The 24,971-nt window shown below is 36.6% G+C and overlaps 2 protein-coding genes across 19 annotated transcripts in view; both read right to left on the bottom strand.

Moving 5' to 3' along the window:
• Nucleotides 1-8,952, bottom strand: part of brpf3b (bromodomain and PHD finger containing, 3b) — a 35,116-nt gene extending 26,164 nt beyond the window's left edge. For all 17 annotated transcript variants that reach the window (XR_012384124.1, XR_012384113.1, XR_012384116.1 and 14 more), the window contains exons 1-2: nucleotides 8,664-8,952; nucleotides 843-2,370 (exon numbers count right to left, since the gene is read on the bottom strand). Coding sequence is in view for 5 of the 17 variants with exons in the window: in XM_073910088.1 (XP_073766189.1) it covers nucleotides 843-2,335 (1,493 nt within the window). In the remaining 12 variants the exon portion in view is untranslated. The remainder of the gene's footprint in view (nucleotides 1-842; nucleotides 2,371-8,663) is intronic.
• A 2,370-nt stretch (nucleotides 8,953-11,322) lies between these two features.
• mapk13 (mitogen-activated protein kinase 13) overlaps nucleotides 11,323-24,971 on the bottom strand; it is a 37,345-nt gene continuing 23,696 nt past the window's right edge. Inside the window, exons 8-13 of one of the 2 annotated variants that reach the window (XR_012384125.1) lie at nucleotides 23,194-23,265; nucleotides 19,301-19,380; nucleotides 18,953-19,031; nucleotides 15,329-15,502; nucleotides 12,751-14,722; nucleotides 11,323-12,217 (exon numbers count right to left, since the gene is read on the bottom strand). Coding sequence is in view for 1 of the 2 variants with exons in the window: in XM_001337797.10 (XP_001337833.2) it covers nucleotides 14,640-14,722; nucleotides 15,329-15,502; nucleotides 18,953-19,031; nucleotides 19,301-19,380; nucleotides 23,194-23,265 (488 nt within the window). In the remaining variant the exon portion in view is untranslated. Of the gene's footprint in view, nucleotides 14,723-15,328; nucleotides 15,503-18,952; nucleotides 19,032-19,300; nucleotides 19,381-23,193; nucleotides 23,266-24,971 lie in introns of both variants that reach the window. The other variant, XM_001337797.10, reaches the window with a different exon arrangement.

The raw sequence follows: 24,971 nt of genomic DNA, 5'->3' as shown, positions 1-24,971 counted from the left end.
TCAATAATACTTGACACTTTTTCTACAAAGGTTTGAACTTTAAGAGTGTTTAAACAAGAGAGAAAAGTGTGAAAATGTTAATGCCCGTTTAAGAAAAGTAAGAATTTGAAGAATTAAGAATTTGGCAAATAATTCGATTGCTGATGTAAACGGTCACTGTCTTTCTCCCATGCGTCTGTGTGTTTTTGCCTCTGTGAAAATCGGCATGTGCTCAAACTGAAACTCCCCTTTTCATGCGAACCCTTCCCTCTCACCACTCGACACTCCCACCTAAACAAAGCTGGACTCACACTTTCCTGACTTTACTTGAACTAGAGGTGTGAAAACCAGTGTTGCCATCAAAATCTTGCTGAAAACCAAAAAGCACCGCCCAAAAATCTGAAGAGTATAATAACCTGTCAAGAAGACAGTCATGTTGTGTCCCTGTTGTAAGCGTTTGTATGTGAAGAACGGGGGGTATAACATCTCTTTGGGAGATCATAACAGGTTTGTAAGTGAAGACCGGGGCTAGTGGGCATGTCGTTGCAAAACCACCCAAATTTTCACTACCCGCCTATGTCATTTTTTACCTCCTAAATCAAATTCAAAACCGCCCAATTGGATGGGAAACCACCCAATCTGGAAACACTGATGAAAACACCCTGCTAAGATGGGGGATTTTATGGTCCTTTAATACATCTATAATAATTGTAAAAAAGTGGACTACTTCATGGATTTCGCCAATTGTGGCTTATTTTTAGAACGTTACTCACGCAAATAACGAAGGACCACTGTATTACGTATATGCAGAAATAAAACAATACACCATTATTTCAAATTTAAATGCATTTGCAACAACATACCTTTGAGCAGGTATTTCCGGGACGGTGACCAACAGTGTTGTGGTTTTTTTGGACACCTCCTCTTTTTTCCCCTTCTTCTGCGGTTGCTTAGAATCCACTTTATTGCTTCCTTTCTGCTTCTTCAGCTCTGGCGTCTGCATGTAGGCACTGCGGCCCCTGTTAGCCCTACACCCCAAGACCCTTCCCCCAGTCTCTTCATCGTCCGACCCATTCACAGCCGGCGAATGTGCCTCGCAAAACGCAGTCTTTTTCACCGAAAACGTAGTCCCATTCACAGTAGTCTCTCGAACTGGATCTATTTTCATAAAAAGTCCCGCTCTTTGCGCGCAGGTGACGTGGAAAGCCGTGTAGCAGTTTGCTTTGTGGCATTGGATGGATGCACCACAACCTTTTTGCTTGCACAAGTAGCATGTTAGCTTCCACCTAGCAGGTGGAATATTATCCACACCCTCAATGGGCTCAAGGAAGACTGTATTAGCAAAACACACCTCAGGGATCCAAATAGCGCAAACAACATGTGCCCATCGTCCATCGCTGGTCTGTTTAAACGCACCACCTCGATTCGGGCACAGCACACAGTCTACAGGGCGAGATGGCGACTGCAAGCAACACCTGCAAAGCCACTGCCCCTCTGGGATATAAGGAACTCCATAACACTCCTGGTGTACAGCTAGATTGCAAATATCGCAAAATAAGATGACGTTACTGTTGAGACATTCGTCGTCCAAGCAGACGCAGCAGAAGGCATCTTCGTCGATGACGCTCTGTGAGGATGCTTGGCTTCGGGACTCTAAGAACGACTCCTTTTCTAGACGGTCAATCAGAAGTTCGAAGGTGTCGGGTGATATATGTGGCTGGCCGTCTGAATCTCGTTTTTCATTCACCAGTTCAAGCCAGGCCACGTCCTCCTCATCCATATCATACTCCGCATCTGTGTCTGGATCTTCACTGGATTTATCAATATAACGATAGTACGCTGAAGGCCGCGGAGGAGCCTCCACTGGTTCATAAAACTCATGTTCTTTGAAAGTGGGCTTGGGTAATGTGCCATGGTGGCTGTTCCCACTTGACTGCGTCTGAGACTGCCCGTGAGAGTTGGAACAGTGATTCTGAGATGAAGATAACTGCTTGACATCTTTCTTTTTGCCTCTGTTGGCTACTGATCTGCGTGGCGAGCTGACGACAGTGCTCACTGATGTCTGCTCGCTGTTTTCTTTGTTGCTATTGCACTCTGCGATATCCTGAGCAGTCATCTCATCTTCAGTGATCACCACCAGGGGGTCAAAAATGCTGATCCGATGCAGTCTTCCATCCAGGTCCACTTCCACGATCTTCTGAGCCTGGGCGTATGTTAAGGTTTCTCTGGTGGGTGAAACCTTTAGTCGGTAGGGGGAGGGGGAGCGTGGCTGCGAATCCTCCACAGCTGCTGTACCTGTGTCCGAGGCATCACTTTGGGCCCCAGCCAGGCCTCCTCTCCGTCGTGGTTTTCTCATGGGAGCTCACACCACGCAGCCCAGTGTACCGTCACCTGTTGATGAACAAACATAAAGTTACTCAGTAAGGATGTGCAATATCACAATACACATCATATGGACAAAAAAAACAACAGATGTCGTTTTTTGTTATGCTCCATCCTTTATTTTGTGGGGTCACAAAATACATTGTTTATGATAAAAATTTTTATAATACAAACAAATACAAAATCAGGGTGCTTTTACATCTGTAGTTCGGTTCATTTGGTCCGGAGCAAGGGCAATAAATGATGCATTGTTGCATTTTCTGCAATCTTTGGGTCGTTTTCACACCTCACTGCTGGCTTTGGTCCGAACCAGTTGAAAAGAACCAAAATGCAACCAAAATCCACATCACTCATTGGCCAGATGTTGTTGAACAGTTCCTAAACTGCTTATCGATTGGCCAGAATTCACGTGTGGGAAAATGCCAATGAACTCCCGCAAGTAAACAAACCGGCAGACACAAAAAGTTGCTTTTTACTATGGAGGTTTGACTGCGCTGACTGATTGTTTCCCTGCTTTAGACAATCTATCCAGGCTGGAAAACAAAGGTTTAATGCATCGCACGTCACTTCAGGAGGCGGCGTGAATCAATTTAGCAAAACTGCGACATGGTCATCTTGCGGAAATATTACCAACAATCCATCAGATTATGTTTTTCCCTCTCTCTGCTGGTAAAGCGCTGTCAACATATATCTTTCCTCCACATCCCATAATGCAGAGCGCATCTGCCTACAGCAGCTGGATTAGTCCAAAAGTTGCAGTACTTTTTGCAGTTGGGTCTGTTTTAGTTCGGATCATATTCTCACCACAAATGAACTGCTCCAGGGTTCGTTTGAAAGCGTACCGAGACCACTTCTTCAAACAGGTCTCTGTACGCTTTTTTGGTCTGCTTTTGGTGTGCACTCGAGTGCAATTGCTGCATTCACACCTGTCCAAACGAACCGCACCAAGAGGGAAAACGAACTCTAGCGCGATTCAAGCGAACTAAATAAGACAGGTGTAAAAGTACCCTCACACACCATTACAGGGTAGTGGTGACGTTACTGGGATCCGCTACCAATCAATACCGAAATTTAATTTCCTGTTAACATTTGAGCAAAAATGACTTATCGATCTATCGATCTATCTATAAACTGCTTTAATCTCTCTCTCTCTCTCTCTCTCTCTCTCTATATATATATATATATATATATATATATATATATATATATATATATATATATATATATATATATATCATGATAAATATTGTTATATAAATAACGTTACTTGTATCATGATAGCATATTTTTGCCACATCACCCAGCCCTATTTCCCAGTACTTTACCAAAAACCAATAAAGTGATGTGCCATTTTCATTTACTGTCTTGAAAGTTGCCACGCCAAACAGTCAACATTGAGAGGTTTTCACATCACCTATGGGCTGACTGTCTCATGTGTCTATAAATACTGTGTGCACACTTTTCTTTCCAGGAAGTGGGTGGAAGAAACCCACATGATGACATGCTGATGAATGTTTGTTTTGAAATGTATTTACTATGATAACTGTTGTGTTTTGAATAAATGCAAGTAATTATATTAACTACTTTGTTAAGTTGTATAATTATGTATGCAACTGTTCTTAAAACAGATGTTACCCTTTAGTATCTCCATCACTTCACTTTTTATTGTTTGCATAAGGTAAAAACTGCAAATGCCATTGCTTTACACAAAAACACAAGGTATGTTGTAAGAAAACACTTTTAAATGACGACCTAAAAAGGGCGCAATTTTATAAAAAATCCTGAAATTTACAAATGATTAAATTAACTATAAATTAAAAGAAAAATTAATGTGTAAGAGAGCAAAAAAGAGAAATTACATAGATAAACTAAATTAAATAGTAAACAAATACTAAAAACACAAAAAGTCACTTACTGTAACAATTTATTGACAAAAACTCCTATAAGCAATGCAAAAAGCTGTCAATGTTCACAAATAACAAATGATTTTTGTGAACAGTCTTCGGTTTCTTCCTATGCCTTGTCTATTCTTTTGTTTATATTGTTAATGTGCTACATTGTGTACACTTATGTGACATTTTCAGTAAAAACTCAAAACCTAAATTCATATAGAAACTACATGTTAACATTATATTGAAACATCTGTTTATATTTTCCTAAACAACTAACCACAGTGTTATAAGATGAAAAAAATATCAATCTGCAAGCACATTGTATATTTTAAATGAGAAAAAAAAAAAGTGTTATTTATGTGACCAAAAACGTGAATTCTCATTTAACAATATACTTTGTAGAAATTCTGTTAATTGAACTGCACAACCCAAAAGAAACAATGCTAATCAACAGGATAATGTTGGCTCTATAGAACAAAAATGATTGATTTGATTTTATGTGACATTTTTGGATTTATGTGGAAAAAGCTGCGTTATGGATGTGACAGATGTGAAATTGCCACTTGTGTGACTTTGGTAAATCAAATTTAATTGTTTGAAAACATTGACAGAGACGTTTTTGAGTAATTTAAACTAGGGCAGCACGAATAATCGTAAAAAGATCACAATCTCGATTCAACCCTACACACGATCTTAATTCAACTTTTCTATGATTCAGCCAATCATATTTTCAGGGTCAGGAGAGAAGCAAGGCAGTCACACAAGTCTTCACAGCAACATAAACACCTTCAAATGGAATTTAAAGTGTCACATACTGTATTTATAAAGTATAATTCACCCAAAAATGTCATTTCTGTCTTCATGTAATGATGTATTTGTGGCCGCAAAATCACACGTGAACTGACCGCGAGGTGTTTGTTTACTGCCGAGAATGAACGTATGCACGCATGATGCCTACTTTACTGAACAGAACCTGCATGGGCTGTGAATAACATCTAATAATGTTGTAAATAACGTTCAGTCTGTTGAACAGAGCAATCATTTGAGGGCCGTGAAGAAGGTTTGATTTACATGTGTGTGTTTTTTATCACAGTGACGACAGCCATGAGCCACACTTGGAAGTAAAAATGAAAGTGTGCGCACATCTTTTAAATGATCATATTGCATTTTAGAGTTATGATTACGACAAGCATTTGACATGTTTTTTCTTTCATAGCAAACACAGTGTTGTGCATGAAAATAAATGTTTACTGTGTCAGTATAACAACCATAGCCTATATAAAATGTTAAATATAATGCAAGAAGGAATCTGATAATGACAAATGTCTCTTTTACCAGTAAAAACAAATGGTCAAATAATGCTGTCAATGACAAGCTAATTTCTCAAGCATAATAAATCAACTTTATAATTATGAATAGTTATATTCTGATGTCATAATTTTACTGTGAATTAACAAACAGGACATCTTGAAAGTCTGTTCAAGTCCACCATAATGACTGTACAAAATTTAGCATTTTAAGTAACAGTACACCTACACATGTTGTTTTACCATATGTTTGAAAATTAACAATAATAATAGGCTAATCATATTAAATTTTATTCTAAATTTACAGAATCGTGAGAAAATTGTGATCTTGATTCAGCAAAAAAAAGAAAAAAAATCGTGATCCACAATTTTAACCTCTTAAGGCCCAAGGTGTTTTTTTGCATGCATTTTTTTTTATTTCTCTTTGCTATTTGGGCTTATTAGAACCTAAGTAGAATAAAAACCTAAGTATCATCTTTAAATATGATGTACTTTTAGAGAAAAATTATGTCCATATATGTGTATTCGTGATCCTAATATACATTAAACACTTTTTCCTGACTGTTTTGTAATGCATATAGAACATTTTTTAAACATGTTTTGGCTATCAGAGTAAAAACAACATTTTTTTCCCCATTTTGGTCAGTTAAAAATAGTCTTTGGGAAATTTCATATACTGCAAAACAGTTGCAGGATGACACTATGTCGGTAACAAAATATAAAACATTCAAAGTATTTTAAATAGGCACTTAGGAGCTAAAATGTGCTGTCCACGTATGTGGCCACTAAGCCCTTGGAGGTTAAAGTATTGTCAAATACTTGCTTACACAAAAAAATGCAGCAACGGCTTGGCTATTTTGATGAAAACTTGATTTTTTTCATGGCAAGGTTAAGACTTGCATGGAATTGCTCATATATTTTAGATTAACTGTTGCAGTGCTTTATTTTCATATTAAATAAGAAATTCAAATATTTAACCAGTATTTATCAAAACAATTTGATAAATAAAAAACAATAATGTGCAAAGCAAATAATGTAAACATTTATAGATTATAGTATTGGATGAGTTAAAGAGTTAAAGATGAAAAGGTGATTAGGCATCAAAAAAGGTGCAACAGCACACTTAATTGTTCTTTTTGTTTACGAGGATTAAGAGAAGACACCAACTATAATGTCATTCAGTGTAACAATTTATAGACAACAAATTCTGTCAGGTATATTTTAAAACTAGAATAATTTTAAGACAAATTAAGATACTCTATATGAAATCTTAAGTTTCTAATCATTTAAAATATAATGAATATCTGCATAATCAATATATTATACATCCCTTGCACTTAATATAGTTTGTACACAAATAAAACCTCTTTCAGAAGTTTGGCCATATACTGCAGATGCTGTGGCGGTCATGTAGGAGTGGAGAGCACGAGACTGATTTCTGAAAGACCAAAGTGACAGATGAGTGTTCGCATTGATCCTGTTGGCCAGCTTGAACACCCGTGGTTGGCCTACTCACACTGACAGCTTCTCCACAATGGAAGTTCAGTGTTCTCCAGCTCTGCACAAGAATTTTGGCCAAAGGAGAAAATGCTCGTGCCCAATTGAGCCTGGTTTCTCTCTAGGTTTTTTTTTCCTCTTCACTTTGGTCAATTGGTGACTGAGGTTTTGTTCCTCGCCACTGTCGCCACCGGCTTGTTTGGTTTGGGACTTGTGGAGCTGCGCATTGATGGATTTGCTCTTCAGCGTTTGGACTTTCAGCAGTGAAAATTAAACCACACTGAACTGAACTTTAACTCTGAAAACTGGACTGACACCGTTTCAATTGAGAAATTCTATGTGAAGCTGCTTTGATACAATCTATGTTGTAAAAGCGCTATAGAGATAAACATGACCTGAAGTTTAATTTGATGCTGAATTCAATTCAATTCAATTCAGCTTTATTTGTATAGCGCTTTTACAATGTAGATTGTGTCAAAGCAGCTTCACATAAATGGTCATAGTAACTGGAACAGTGTGGTTCAGTAACTGGAACAGTGTAGTTCAGTTTTTAGTGTTTAAGTTCAGTTCAAACCAAAATGAACTTAACATTATGGATAAAATCATAATTATTACATTGTTATATAACAATAAAAACATTACTACATAAAATGTAAACAATAAGCATTATCAAATATTTAGCAAAGTAATAACTGAATTACATTCTTAAAAACAAAAAAGTTTTGGTTGTCAACTATCATGTGTTATATGCCACTACAAATCACAATATTTCGTAGTTAAATCAGTATAGAAGCAAGCAAAAGGACCGACTGCTTAATTAATTTATTTTAGTTTGGTATACGACATTAGATTAGACAAATTCATTGTAAGGATTAAGTTCAGGCCGGTCGCCAACTTAACGTTACAGTGTTTTTATTTTTGCTGTCCAATGGGCGGGACTTTTATCTTAAGGCCTCTAGCAGTTCACTCTCTTGGGGCCAAGGCTAAACCTAATGTTAAATAAAATGTAAGTTCACGCCGCAGTTATACATTCACATCAACAGCCACAAACACTTCCAGAGAAATATCACAAAAGTTGAGCTGGAGTTTTGAGGAATTTGTCACTGAAGTGAGACGACCACCAAGGGCTGCGAAGTTTACCAAGCCCGCATACTTCGACAGCCAATCACAGCCGTCCAACACCTTCCTCTAGCCAATCAGCAGCGAGAAAAAGTATCACACAGGATAATAGTTAGGTTGCGCGTCCTCGATTCTAGAACGAAACGTCAGCCATATTTACAGTTCAACAGAACTTCAGATTCAGTGAAGTTTTCTCATAAGCCCCTTGCACAAAAACAAGCAATAACACCGTCGATATCATCTCAAAACATAAAACTTTTAATCTATAGGTTCATATATGTGAATATGCTCACTGTTTAACTCCGAAGCGATCGAAACGCCGAGGCGGCTAAAGCTGGCGGGCTAGTTAGCCGCTCTCGCCCGGGTAACAAGCACAGCAACCCCGCGTGCGGTAACCAAACACACCGCTCCGATAAACAATCGTCGACTGACCTCACAATTTGAATTGATAACACACAAAATACGACATTGAAAAATAACAACTTACCGTATTTTCCGACCACAACTTCCGTAGAGAAGGCGAAGGCTGTTTGAGCTGGCGGCTTGGCCGAGAAGCCGGTAAAAATTACCTATAAAAGGTCCCCTGTCTTTCAGTCTTTCATAGTTTCCTCCTACAAATGTCTTCCGCGCTCTCATTAATTTGCGTTCATTTCTGGCGTTTCAGCTGCTGGTCGACTCTTTGGTTAGATAAGACGGGTAACAGCAAGGCTAGCTCGCTATTTTCAGCTACCACAGCCGTCTCTGCCTGGGTAGATAGTTAGTGGCTCGCCAGATACAGAGGCAGAGCCGAGCGGAGCTTTCAGTCGAGATAGCAAGAACACGCCCCTTCAGAAAAGCAGGCCATCTACTCTGTCAGCTTTACGACTAATTTATTAAAGCATTACGTTCGTGTTTATTTAACCCATATTAAGGGTTTCTCTTTAGTGTGTAAAAACACGAGTGTGTGCGCTTCCCACACAGTTCATGTTGTGGTCAGAGTTCATCACGACCTGTAATGCATACTACTTCGACTATCTAAGTGTGCACATTACTAGATAAACACAACATGAGTATCATTTATTTTAAATCAACAAATATAATACCCAGGCAGGTAAAAACAAAACACAGTTAAACATGGTTTCAAGCACCGTTGAGTTAAGGGATATACTGTCACAGAAAACAAACACTAAAGCCAAAGAAAAGAATAAAATGAGAAAAATAAACGGATAGATGCCAGTTTAAAACATCTCACACTAAGGTGCAACTTAAAACCTATGGTGCCATTTGTCTCAGCCAACCAATCACTTCGACACCCTGAACATCCTGTCACACCTTTCAGAGGTACTAAAAAACAAGTAGAGTCAGCATGAAATTAGAATGAATTAAATGTGTTTTAATACACATGCTTGGTCTTATACAGCAAATCGTGTTTATGTAATCCTTCGAATAAATGCACTTTTTTAGGGGTGGGTTTAACCAATAAGCAAGGCAAGTGGGCGTTTAGGCCCCAGTAAATCTGAGGGCCCCCAAATAAATACCTAGTATAAATTATGCCCTTTAAACTATATAGTAAAGTTTGAGGACAAACTTTATGGTGGCTTGAAAAAGCCTGTTGGAACTAGTTTATTTAGTTTGAAAAAGTATCAAGTTGGCTAAAATAATGTTTAAAATGCCTGCAGTCAAAATGCAACCACTGTAAAGAGTGAAGCAAGCCTGTAAAAAGCTTTAAAGTTGATCCCTGTGTCTGAGGTTTGTAATAGCATGATACTACCATGAGTTAGCATGATTTTTGCATGTTTATAACACAAACTAGCATGAATTAGCATGTTTCTAGCATAAATTAACATGTTTCTAGCATGAATTAGCATGTTACTAACATGTTTACAGTATAAATTAACATGTTGTTAGCATGAATCAGCATGTAACAAGCATGATTCTAATACGGATTACTATGATTCTAGCAGGAATTAGCATGTTACTAGCAAGTTTCCAGTATAAACTAGCATGTTGTTAACATGAATTAGCATGTTTCTAGTATGAATGGGCATGTTATTATCATGACTCTAACATGATTAACATATGTTAGCATGCTTCTAGCATGAATTAGCATGTTACTAGCATGAATTAGTATGTTACTAATGTGTTTCTAACATGTATGGGCATGTTGTTAGCATAATTCTAACATGAATAAGCATGTAGCTACCATGATTCTAGCATGTTCTTAGCATGATTCCAGCGTAAATTAACATGTTACTAGCATGATTCTGGCATGTTGCTTGCATAAATCAGCTTGTTTCTAGCATGAATTAGCATGTTGTTAGCATGAATTAGCATGACTAGCTTGTCACTAGCATGTTTCTAGCAAAATTAGCATGTCAGTAGGATGTTAAAACTATTAGCATGTGTTAGAATAGCTAATCAGTCTATGGGACAGTTGCTAGGGTGTTGAAATTGGTTGCTAGGCAGTGGCATGTAAGTGTAAAGGTCATCCGTGATTGGCTGCTGGCTAGACTGAGTTGAATGAGGCCAGACTCTAGTCTGAAGGAAAGTCTGACGCAGAGTTATGAGCTCACAAAGTTTGACCCAATGTGAAGTCAATGGGACTTTTGGGAATTTTCTGGTTTTTTTTTTTGAAAAACCGAAAGTCGGATCAGTTAGAAAAGATATAGCAACATGAGTCAGACCAGTTTGAACGTTTGACAAAAGTTTGAAGTATGTAGCTTGAAAGGTTTAGGAGGAGATTCACTTTAAAAATAGTCTCAGAAGATGGAAGAAGTTTATGTAGAACATCAGAATGGTGTCTTTCTCAAGCCACTATATTTATATTTGACATGGGCGTTACTGTGGCGCAGTGGGTAGCACGATCACCTCACAGCAAGAAGGTCGCTGGTTCAAGCCCCAGCTGGGTTAGTTGGCATTTCTGTGTGGAGTTTGCTTGTTCTTCCCGTCTCTGCGTGGGTTTCCTCCTGTTCCCCTCCAAAGTCCAAAGACATGTGCTGTAGGTGAACTGAATAAGCTAAATTGGCCGTAGTGTATGTGTGTGAATGAAAGAGTGTATGGGTGTTTCCCAGTGTTTGGTTGTGGCTGGAAGGGCATCCGCTGCGTAAAACGTATGCTGGATAAGTTGACGGTTCATTTGGGGTTAGACATTTAAAAAATAAAATCTCTTATATTCACCAAGGTTGCATTTATTGAATCAAAAATACAGTAAAAACAATACTGCAAAATAATTACCATAAAGAACATATTTTCAATTTTTTTTAAATGTGTATATAATAGTTATGAATTGATTAATGTAACATTCTTGCATCTTTGAATAAAAGTATATAGATGTTTTCTTTAAAAATCCCATTTGAACAACACACCGATGTGAAATACTTGAACATTAATTCCCACAACACTAAAATACATGGAATAATAACGGCTGTCCTTTTTAGAGCATTTTATCTCGACAACACTTTCAGGACAGTTTACCAATGAAATAAGAAAGTGTTATCATTCATCATTCTATCACCCTCTGAATATGTGAAACATGTTTTGTGAAAATATGAAGAGAAAATATTTAAAGAAAAAAAAAAAAGACAGGTTTGTTTTGTTCACATACAAGCAACCGTATGACTTTAGAACACTGAATAAAGCCCTGAAGTTGTCTGAAATGGCACAGGGATGAAGTAAATTATGAGTAAATGGTGTAAGGGTGAGCAAATTATCCCTTTAATGTGCCACGCACTTGGCAATAAATGTAGGACAGTTACCACTACATCAAAATAAACTGCTCACCAGGTTGCTCAGATATACACTCATAAAAATAAAGGTTCTTTATTGGCATCAGTGGTTCCATGAAGAACTTTTAACATTCTTGGAATGTTTCCACTGCACAAAAAGGTGCTTTATAGTAGAAAAGGCTGTTTAGATTATTAAAATGCACTTAACACTTGTTACAGGAATTACAATGGTTCTTTTACAGCAACCTTCTTTTTGCCTGTGACCCCCTTTTCTGCCGGAAAATATTGTAAGGCCCCCCTCCACATTTACTGATATTATCGCTTATATACAGTTGAAGTCAGAATAATTAGCCCCCCAGTTTATTTTTTCCCCAATTTCTGTTTAACAGAGAGCAGATTGTTTAACACATTTCTAAATATAATCGTTTTGATAACTTATTTCTAATAACTGATTTATTTTATCTTTGCCATGATGACAGTGAATAATATTTGACTAGATATTTTTCAAGACACTTCTATACAGCTTAAAGTGACATTTAAGGCTTAACTAGGTTAATCAAGTTAGCTAGGCAGATTAGGGTAATTGGGCAAGTTATTGTATAAAGATGGTTTGTTCTGTAGACAAACAAAAAATATATAGCTTAAATGTGGTAAAAATGATGACCTTAAAATGGTTCTTAAATTAAAAACTGCTTTTATTCTAGCTGAAATAAAGCAAGTAAGACTTGTTCCAGGAGAAAAAATATTATCAGACATACTGTGAAAATTTCCTTGCTCTATTAAACGTCAATTGGGAAATATTTAAAGAAGAAAAGCAAATTCAAAAGGGGGGCTAATAATTCTGACTTCAACTGTAAGTTTGCAGTAGATATGACAAAAATAAGGTTGTTTTCAATCAAACGGCATGTTTATTACTATATCCAGATATGTTTATGCACAAATAATGGCCTAATGTAAAATATGAAAACAAAAACATCAGTAGGCCGTTTGTATTGGGTACAACTTGGGTAATTGGGGTTGATTTGTCTGCAAATCTCTTAGTAATTTAGAAAGCCTTATGCATTTGTTAGAAAGAACTTTGACGCAGATAATGCACTGTGGCTGGGTCAAAGACTCTGCTTCGAGAAAATGGAATAAACCATAGTTCAGGTAACTATCTTGGTATGTCCTGGATTTCATGTTTCCAGTATTGCTAGCACTGCGACCCGAAATGTCTGGAGCTTCCTCAACTGGGTCATTACTATTAGTTGCTGAAGGCGAATCAGTGAGACTCTGTCTTTCTTGTTGAGGACGAATAACAAATTTGTCTATTTTTTGGCAAGCCAGGGGATAAAATGAACTAAGGCAACATGATCGTTCTCCCAATTGTCCACTGCTAAAAAAACGTTTTTAAAATATGACGCGACCCGCCACAGAGCTTGCTGAGGCCCCCTCTGTTGGGAACTGCTGTTTTACAGGACCTTTGTTTTTAAGAGTGTATTCCTGAAGCACTGGTTATTGTACAAAATACTGCTATTCATATACAGTTAAAGTCAGAATTATTAGCCCTCCTGATTTAGTAGCTCCCCTTTTTTTGTTCCCCAATTTCTGTTTAAAAGGAAGATTTTTTCAACATTTATAAACATAAAAGTTTTAATAACTCATTTCTAATAACGGATTTATTTTATCTTTGCTATGATGACAGCACATAATATGTCACTAGATATTTTTCAAGATACTAGTATTCACTTAGTGACATTTAAAGGCTTAACTAGGTTAATTAGGCAAGTTATTAGCCCCTTTTACACATACAGACCTTTACGGAAAATTACCGTCAATTTTCCGAAAAAGTGTGCTTGTGTGAACAGGCCTTTTTTAAAAATACCGGTAAATTCGTTCCGGCAATTTTCCGGCAAAGAGAAGTTGTAACATTACCAGTAATTTGCCGGAATGCTGCGCTGTGTGAACGCAGAAGGAAGATTGCTGGAAATAACGCGTTCACGTCTAATACGCGCAGACCCAGGACATCTATTTTAGCCAATCAGAACACTCAGACACATTGACGTCCGCACGGTTTATGAAAATAAAAGCCTTTGTCACATATCAAGATGTACATAATATGTGTACATAATATTCAGTGTTCCTCCATAGGTTTTATTTATATATTGTTTACAATACTAATCCATCCACAGAGTTTGTAATGTAGTTTAATGTTTACAAATACAAGAGCGGTCGATTATTAGTCATTTCTGGTTAATGATGTCAGAATTTACCAGCATTTTGGAATGGATCTGTAAACAGTCTTTTCCGGAAAAATTCCGCAATGTCCTTGCCTGTATGAACAGAGCTTTTTTAAATCTACCCGTAAAGTTGATCCGGAAATTTTCTGGATTTTTACCGGTATCACTGTGTGAAAGGGGCTAAAGAATAACGATGGTTGGTTCTGTAAACAATCTGAAAAAAAAAAAAAGCTTAATATGTCTAATAATTTTGACCTTAAAATTTAAAAAAAAAATTTAAAACTGCTTTTATTCTAGCCAAAATAAAACAAATAAGACTTTCTCCAGAAGAAAAAATATTAAAGGAAATACTGTGAAAAATTCCTTGCTCTCATTTTGGGAAATAATTGGGGGAAAGAAATTTCACAGGAGGACTAATAATTTTGACTTTTAACTGTACTTTTACATTTAGGAGTGAATAAGGAAGAAAAATTGTTCCAAGGCAGAAACTAAATTGTATAATAACATTACAGTACGGTGTCTGCATCAGACCCACTATCACTAGGACATCGTGAGTGTGTTTCTTCTCTTTGAGTCCCTTCTTGGGAAAGGAACAAAGCTTCTCACTTCTTTAAACGATAAACCTGTGGGAAAAAAAGGTCACATTATATTTATGCACAAAATTTACAGCGCTCAGCGTATAAAAGTACACCCCTTACATCTCTCATTTAAATTAATATTTAATTATTAAATATAATTAATATTTTCTATAGGAAGCTTTACATTAATATATTTGTGCATATACATTAGTTTATTCAGTGCTGAAGCCAAATCTGGAGCTAATCTGACAAAATACCTTTGATAATGGTCCAAAAACTAGCACACCCAAATTTATATTGAGTAGAAAAATATTAAAGACAAATTTAAAAAAGAGGAAAAATCAAGAGAAGCAAAACTTTAGTTGAAATTTTGTAGGTTGTAATTTTGTTTTCCAATATTTTGCATAAATTGAATTGTATTATCTTTACATTTCAAATTAAGTTTCTTGACTAAACTATTATTTTAATAAATATATCTGTTTAATAAATCTGTTTTGCTCAAATAAACCAAAATTTATGACCAATATTTACTGATAAATTAATACAAATATTCATTTGCAAAATGGGGTGTACCCAATTACGCTGAGCACTGTATGTCAATAAAAAAGCAGTTTATAGCAGATGTGCAAGTGTGTAATATCTATTGCTCACGTTTCCACTCTTCCAAGGGCAATGTGGCATTGTCGTAGCTGTCATCATATGCAGTAGGCTCCGGCCAGTCATCTGGATCTCTTAGACCATCAAAATAACTGTGTGCCAACGCACCACTAGCAGTGAGACGGGCATCAGCATCTAACACCAGCATCTTCTCAAGCAGCTCTACCGCTGAGGTTAGTGACCAGTGCAGTGGCAATGAGGGGTGACAGTGTGTCAGAAACAAAGCAGTGGCATTAGAATAGCAGGGTCTAATACATCTGTTATTATGCAGGCATTATTAGTACAAGGTAAGCTGAGCTATGGTTTAACGTTAGTTATTTTCTCTTATTTTATCCATGATTAGGACTAGCTATTCTGATTTACCCTTAAAGGTGCCATAAAGTGCTGGATTTAATATGTTAAATTGTTCTCTGATGTCTACATAACAGGTATTTGGTTTGGATGAGATTAGAAACTGTTCATATGCTCATTTATAACCACAGAATCTACCTCTACATTGAAAAGCTAGTTTTGACCATATTTGGAACAGTCGTGAATATTAATGAGCTTCACAACTCATGTAAGTGCATGCTCCCTCACAGACACACACACTGTAATGTACTCTGAAATACACAAGTGCAAAATAATCGGTTCACCTTCGGAATGAGTAAGCAGTCTTCATAATTGTACCCGAGTTGTGTGTTGTGGATGAAATATATACTAAATTAAAATTGTACCAGACAAAGGGGACACCTGAAATTTATATTTTAGAAGTGGCTTATATTTTTTGCAAACTGACAATAGCTGTGTTTCCACTATCGTGCATAAAGAGAGCGAGCCGGGCGAGCCAAGGCCAGTCGCGTTTCCACTGTCACTTCCGGGGCCTGATTGGGCTAAAGGCGGGGCCAGCGGCCGCCCCTTTTTCGGACCGCCAAATACCTTGGGCCAAAGAGTGCCAGTTGGGGCTTTGGGACAGAGTGAAAGGAGAGGCAGACTTTTCCCAAGTGTGGTAAAGATGGCATGCTGTCATTACACTAGTTTTCGGTTCGCACACAAGTACATGCGCCAAAAAAAATTAAAAAATAAGGCAAAGAAAACATATAGCTGGTCAGTTTAAGATAGGCTATTCCATAAAACAACTTAAAGGCTACAGGGGTCTTTTTGCTTATGATCGCCCTTATGTTTCCCTTTTAAATGTAAGGCTGTTGGATAAAATAATAAAGTTTTAATTTATAAGTGACTTTTCTTTGCTGCGCCCTACTTTTATTCTAGCCGAAATAAAACAAATAAGAATTTCTCCAGAAGAAAAAAACATTATCAGACATACTGTGAAAATTGTTTTTCTCTGTTAAACATCATTTGGGAAATATATAAAAAATAATAATAAATCAAAGGGGGGCTAATAAATCTCACTTCAAATGCATCAGTGATTCAGCATCTACATTTAATAATAGTAAAGATGTTTAATTTGTATTACTTAGATTATAAAACACCATTTCATTGGAGTGCAGTAAGTGCACTATTCAGTGCTTCTGAATTTCTGTCGCTTTTCATCTCGTGCAAACAGCCAAATTGCTTATCACTGTGTATCTAGTCACGTAGTGTGTTGTTAGAAAACAGTGCTACATTGTAACCAGGGGTCTGTTCTTCATACGTGGATTACTCAATTAGCTGGATTTGGATACTGACGATTTGACATGATCCAGGATCGTTTCGTTCTTCAAAACTGATCCGAGAGTTGTTGTCATAGCAACAGTTTTGGTAGATCAAACTTGGTCGGGAGCAGGCTCATTTCATATGAACAGGATTAGATCGGGTCAGTTCAAGCAAAGATAATACAGAAAGTATGTGGCAAATTCTGATATTTTCCTACAGTAGTATTTATATACACTTGGGAAAATAGTAAATATTTTTTAACTATATGTAATATAAAGTAAAAAATATATTAAATTAATAAAACTTATGCAATCTGCACCCCTGAAATGAAAGTACAAAGACTGCCACTTGGTGGTGCTAAGAGAAAACTTATTGGTATGAACTTTTTAGATTGCTTTAGTACAATTTGTGCATGATAATAGAAATGCACAACATTTGACTTTTTTAAAAGCAATAATACATTAATGCAGTCATAAACATGTATGGATAGTTAATATGACGGTAATTTGGTGCTTCACAAAAGTTGTAGACGCCTTTACCAATATCAAAATGCTTTTGTAAACAACCAGTTATTCTTTACACCGAAAAAACCCGGCTATTACTACTATAAAGAGGAAAATCTGCTCCAACTGTAAAACTAAATAAATCGCTCTTGACACATTAAAGGGCCAAGCATGCAGCCCACAACAAGGTATAAAGTTATTGCATGTCATATTTAACAAACCGTTTACTACGAATTTTATGAAATTTAACTCACATGGATAATTAAATTTTAATCAGATGATGTCGTTACGCTGCTGTGCCATCAGCCAATCATTGCATGCTGATCATGATTTTGAGGATTGATAGATCTGTCCTTCACAACACACACAGCGATCTCAGATCAGTTTATCCAGACATTCTAATCTGATTCACGAACTTGTTTGAAGAACCAAATTAGCCAGAGATCAGTTATTAAGATTAACAGGTCCAGGATCTGCCAAATCATCTTAGATCATTTAAGCAAGGCACGAAGAACAGACCCCTGCTTATCTAATGTTTACGTTCATAATATTTATATTATTTGTTAATTAATAACCATCTCATGTGGAACTCATTTCCGATTCTGCTACTGTCCACCCGAAGTCGCATTTTTGGTCATGCCTACTTTGAGAGTCTTCATGAATGAATAAATAAAATATGCAATTTTCCACAAAGGCAACCCAGAGTGGTGAAATATAATCGACTATCAGGTTAAATGACCAAAACAAAGGCAGCTGTTCTGGCACATAACTCACATTTTCAAAGCAGAATGTCTGACTTCAGCATTGTTTTTCAGATAAACAAGAATGTTCACTTAGCACGTTTCTGCAAACATATTATGGTATTATTATGCTTTAAAAGAGTCAAAAACGTACAAACGGCACCTTTAATTCACGTCTATTTGTAAGTCATTCATTTTAATTCTTACTGATTGAATCTTTTAAAATGTATTAGTAAATGAGGAAATGATTATAGGTATTACATGGTGTAAGCATTGTTCACTGTTAATTATGGATAGTCTATTAACGGAATGTAAATGAACCTTCAATGTACAGTAAACCATTCCTAGTTCTAGAAGTAACTGCAGAGCTAACAAAGCTCATCACAGAAAACCAACATGGAATAATAATGTCATTTCATATTTCTGGGCTGCATATTCCAAGTTGCTATAATAACTAATCTAAAAGTTTCCACTGCTGTGCCAAGGTAAAGGGTATGTGTGGCAATAGCTTCTGGTGGCATTCTACCTGAAGTTTAAAAATGTAAAAACCAGCTTAAATTGCTCTGTTCCAATTGCTCAGCATCTTGTCACTTTTGTCAGAAATAATGACACATCACACTGACAGGCAGCAACTATGCAGTCAAACTAAATCACAAGTTTTACAATGAAAAAAGTCTCGCGCTAAGCAAGAAATGTGACAACATGACAAAGGAGTAATTTTTCATTGGGGTATTACTTACCTTTTTTACTAGCTCTGGGAAACAATGTGGAGAAATCTCTGTGTGGGTAGTGGGGCAGGGATCTGACATAACTCTTTGCCTATTTAACAGCAGCCAAGACACATTGACATTGATCAGGATGAGGGATGACAGCTGAACAGAAGCAACAGCAACCGTCACACGATGTTAATAATTCAAGCTCAACTTTTCTCCAAAATAGTCAAGACCAAAATTACTTTCACAATCTTATTTTGCATCGCATTAGCTATTCATTCCAAGTAACATCAGAGATCAGTCTTGGCTTTAATCAAGTTTCAGACACTCCATGTATTAAAGATACTATCTTTGCTTGCAATGAAAATGTCTCACCTCTGGGCTTTCCAGCTTCTCCACGAATTCTGGGCCTGGTGTTCCTGCAACTTTCATTATCTGAGTCAGCTGATCCATGTCTGAATGTCAGAAGTTAAAGACAATGCATGGCAATAGGCTACATGCACATGATAAACTTCCAATGAAAGGTTAATGTGACTATTTTTTTCTTCATAAGGTTTCTTTTACAGCATCGATGTTGTAGTGTAATTAAAATACAATCAGTTAAATAGACTTAAGCTGTGAGTTCCAGGTGACCTAGTGGTCAGTGCTCATGATGTGAGAGCTAAACTGCTCACAGGAGACCAGGGTTCAAATCACCACGGTGCTACAAATTTTTCTAAGCTGTTGCAAATACAGTAAATACAGACCCATCCCCTGATGTAGCCATTTTTGGGATTCCAAAGATTTGGTCCCAGTTAAATTCTAAACAACTTGATATTTTGGCCTTTACCTCATTTTTAGCTTGGCATCATATTCTACGTCACTGGAAATCAAAAAAGCCTCCAACTACATTTCAATGGCTTGTGTAAATCATGCATTTTTTAAAGTTGGAAAAGCTTAGATGCTTAGGGAAAACTAATTTCTTTAAAAAGTGGCAATGTTTTGTAACTTACATGAACTCTCTTAACATTCATTTTCTTTTCAGCTTAGTCCCTTTATTGATCAGGGGTTGCCACAGTGGAATGAACCGCCAACTTATCCAGCACATGTTTTTATGCAGCGGATGCACAACGGCCAATTAAGCTTATTCAATTCACCTGAACCGCATGTCTTTGGACTGTGGGGGAAACCAGAGCACCTGAAGGAAACTCGCACAAACACGGGGAGAACATGCAAACTCCACACAGAAGTTCCAACTTACCCAGCCGTGGCTCGAACCTGTGACCTTCTTACTGTGAGGTGATTGTGCTACCCTATGTGCCACCATGCTGCCCCTCGCTTAACATCTTGCTCTGCATTTTATGGATGCACTTTCCCTCCTTTTTAATTTATTAAGTATTAATTTAATTTTTGTTTGATTTTCACTATTACTATCTTATACTGGTTTATTGTAAAAATTTACTTTCAACATTGACAATGTCTGTATTCAGTTGGTTGTATTTCCTGTACATTTTTATTACTCGTATCCATTTTTCTTTTTCCTTTATCATATTATTATTATTATCATTATTATTTTTAAGTTTTTTTAAATTATTTTTTAATTATTTTATTATAATTTTTTACTTCTCTTTTGAAGAGAAAAAAAATATTCCCCACACCATTACACCACCACCACCAGCCTGAACCGTTGATACAGGCAGGATGGATCCATGCTTTCATGTTGTTGGCTGATTAGAAATTTGGATTAACGAGTAGTTGGATAGGTGTACCTAATAAAGTGGCCGGTGACTGTATAACAGCAATTAATGAAAATAAATCTCATCTATTAAATATTAAAGCATGATAACTATGCACTGATATTTTTGTGAATCATGCAGCTGCAGACTCCACAGCTCCAAGTTTCCAGATATAGTCATAATTTATAAGTGCCGCATCGTAGGACTTATTTTTTAAAATACTAATACTGACAGTGTTATAAACTCATAAAGTCATTTGGACTTTAATAAAGTAGGAAGAGGAAGTAAGGGGTTAGCATGACACCGTATCGAAACTGACAGGTGGAAATCTAAAAAGGAAGTGCGTGAAAATAGCATATTTATTGCAGTGAGGGCAAGATATATTCTGCAAGATAAATGCAATGATCATCATGTTATGTAAATGAAACAATGTCAAACACCGTCCCTTATACATCAGATCTGCAGGTAGAACAACAGAAATTAAAACACTGACCAGGATCTGTGCTATTTCATGAAATTTAGTTCCATTTACAGTGGAAGTCAAGCTAAAATCCATAATCACACTCACTTTTGACTTAAGCCCCTTTCACACATACAGACCTTTCCGGAAAATTGCCTGCAATTTTCCGGAAAGGTGTGTATGTGTGAACAGGTCCTTTTTGGAAATACCGGTAAATTCGTTCTGGCTATTTTCCGGAAAGAGAAGTTGTAACATTACCGGCAATTTGCCGGAATGCTGCGCTGTGTGAATGCAGAAGGAAGATTGCCGTAATAAGCGCGTGCACGTCTAGAACGTGCTGACGTGAGACGTCTGCTTTAGCCAATCACAACAGTCAAGACGCATTTACGTCCGCGCGGTTTATGAAAATAAAAGCCTTTGAATATTTTTCTAGACACATTTAGCTGCTAGAAGTTAGTCAGATCACGTTTATATGTTCTTCTTAATGCCAACTGTGTAAATAATCATCGATGAGATGCTTATGATAAGCCGTTGTTTGTTTACCTTCAACCTTTGCGTGTGCCTGTGAAACAGCCTGTGAGCGCCTGCACACGCACATATTATAAACATCTCGACATGCGAAAGTGATCCTGTGAAAGTTGTTTACAATATTGATCATCCACAGAGTCTGTAATTTAGTCAAATGTTTACAAATACAAGCGCAGCCGTTTAAAGCTCATTTGTGGTGAATGATGTCAGAATTTACCGGTATTTTGTAATGGATGTGTGAATGCTCTTTTCCGGAAAATTTCCGTAACGTCCTCGCCTGTGTGAACAGCGCTTTTTTGAACATACCGGTAAAGTCGTTCCGGAAATTTTCCAGATATTTACCGGTATCACTGTGTGAAAGGGGCTTTAGTCCCTGATTTATCAGCGGTTGACACAGTGGAATGAACCGTCTATTACTCTGGCATATGTTTTATGCAGTGAACGCCCTTCCCAGTCTTGGGAAACATCCATACACTCTCTCATTCATACACTACGGCCAATTTTGTTTACACAATGCACCTCTATTGAATGTCTTTGGACTATGTGGGAAATCACGTAACGTTAGAGCAAAAGTTGCCACTTATACTAAATCTGAAAAATTATTATTATTATATAATTATTATTATACTAAATCTGAAAAGTGCTTCACTATAAAACTATCAATCTTATTTGTAGCCTTTACAATAGTACAATAAAAATATTAAAAAGATATCATCATTCGAAACCTCTCGAGCAGAAGGATATTTATTATAGAAAATGTTGATGAAATTAAGTTGAGTTATTACTATAAGTTGCAAGAATGTTTTAAGGCGATGCAGTGGCGCAGTAGGTAGTGCTGTTGCCTCACAGCAAGAAGGTCGCTGGTTCGAACCTCGGCTCAGTTGGCATTTCTGTGTGGAGTTTGCATGTTGTCCCTGCCTTCGCGTGGGTTTCCTCCGGGTGCTCCGGTTTCCCCCACAGTCCAAAGACATGCAGTACAGGTGAATTGGGTAGGCTAAATTGTCTGTAGTTTATGAGTGTGTGTTTGAATGTGTGTGTGAATGTTTCCCAGAGATGGGTTGCGCTGCGTAAAAACTTGCTGGACAAATTGGCAGTTCATTCCGCTGTGGGGACCCCGGATTAATAAAGGGACTAAGCCGACAAGAAAATGAATGAATGAAGAATGTTTTAGGATTAAAAAATAAAAATAAAAATTTTTGAGGTAGTTGCTAGCTAGTCAACTAAATAGCGAAGTTGATGAAGCATTAAATGTACAGCAATAATCGTGCAAAGAGGCTGTGCCACCCCTCAAATTTGTCATGCCGCCCCATAAAGAATTTTCTAGATCCGCCCCAGACAGAAAGTCATTTCCAAACTATTTCTGTAATTGAAAAAGTAGGCAAAAGTGGGAAAAGCATTTCTAAATGCAATTGCATCTACTGTATGTCAAACACTTGAAATTTAGGAAACAAAACAGCACTCATGTCTGTTATCAGTGGAGCACAACAGTAGAATTCCTGTAGACATTCAATGAGATCAGATTAAATAGTAAAAACTGTAAATAATTTAGGCAAAGTAAAGGATACAGTCTTTTCCTTTAAAGAGTGTTTTTCCATTGAACATTTCACCCATGATGCACCCAACAGACCAGATATCCACTACAAAAAGAGAAAATGCAACAATCACAAATATTGAACTATAAACCACCAGTAAACAAAAAATAAAGGACATTCAGGTCATCCGCACAGCAACAATCTGTTTGATTGATTTTAGTAATAGCTACATTGTGTAAAACGTATTTTGCCAGATTTACTTGTATATAAAATAATTTAGCACAACACAAAATAATGTTCTTATATAATGAACTTTAATTATGTAAGAACATTATTTTGTGTTGTGCTAAATTATTTTATATACAAGAAAAATCTGGCAAAATAAGTTTTGATTGGAATATGGAATTAGAATATATCTAAGGGTGCTTTCACACCTGTGAATCAATTCATTTGTTCCGAAACAGGGATTAAAATTGTTACAATGTTGCTCTTTGTTCTTGGTGCGGTTTGCTTTCACACGGCAAAGTTTCTAAACAGACGATGGCAATGAGCAATGAGACATAATAAGCGGAAAGCTGTGCTTTAATTTTGAATGGTGACGCCCACAGACATCATCACCAGATATAAATCAGAGGTAAGACTCATGCATAGCCCTTGGCTAGACTGCAGTTCGGTTAATGTTTCTAACGGATAAACAGCTCTCGTTGACAGTTAACATAAAACGCACAATTGCTGGTAGGATTGTCATCTCGCCCTACTTATAATTCTCTCTTCTTATAGTCATATATGCCTATTACATATCCATAATACACTGTAATATAGCCGGGCTCAAATCGTTTTGGTTTCTCACTACAATCGATCCCTCCAGAATTGGTTTCAATCGAGACCACATCATTCAGGCGATCTCAGACCCGATTGATTTGGCGCGGATACGAGTGCGGTTGCTTGTTTCACATATGCCAAACGAACCGTGCTAACTGGGCAAAGGAGATAGTTTCTGAACCAAAAGTCTAGGTGTGAAAGCACCCTAAATGAATGGTTGGGAGGAGCCTGACTATTTAATTTAGTATCTAGTAAATAAGATTTCTTTTTTTCTGCTTTTTAATTAGTTTAGAATTATAAATATAGTAAAGCCCAAAATTATTCATACCCCTGGCAAATTCTAAAAAATATTTTTTTCCACAGCGAGGCCTTTTATACATTGTCTTATTATCTTTTGGCAAAAGCCTGTGTCATTTCTGGTCTAAAACAATTGCTGAGTGAATAATGTAGAAGTAATTTGCCAGGGGTTTATATAATTTCTGGCTTGACTGTGTGTATGTGTATATATACAATTAAAGTCAAATTATTTTTTCTTCTTTTTTTAAATTATTTCTCAATTATTTCTCTCCAGAGCAAGGAAATTTTCACAGTATGTCTGATAATATTTTTTTCTTCTAGAGAAAGTCTTATTTGTTTTATTTTGGCTAGAATAAAATAAGTTTTACATTTTTTAAAAACCATTTTAAAGATCAAAATTACTTGCCCCTTTAGGCTATATATTTTTTCGATAGTATATCGAAATATCAGAATATACCGTTGTTATGCAATAACTTGCCTAATCACCCTAACCTGCTTAGGTTACCTAATTAACCTAAGTTGAGCCTTTAAATGTAACTTTAAGTTGTATAGAAGTGTCTTGAAAAATATTGAGTAAAATATATATAAAAATATATAAAACTATATACATACATATATATATATATATATATATATATATATATATATATATATATATATATATATATATATATATATATATATATATATGG

The sequence above is a fragment of the Danio rerio genome, chromosome 8 (assembly GCF_049306965.1).
Source record: "Danio rerio strain Tuebingen ecotype United States chromosome 8, GRCz12tu, whole genome shotgun sequence".
Classification (NCBI taxonomy): Eukaryota; Metazoa; Chordata; class Actinopteri; order Cypriniformes; family Danionidae; genus Danio; species Danio rerio.
The sequence above is the reverse complement of the archived record's forward strand: the minus strand, read 5'-3'. Positions and strand labels throughout refer to the sequence as shown.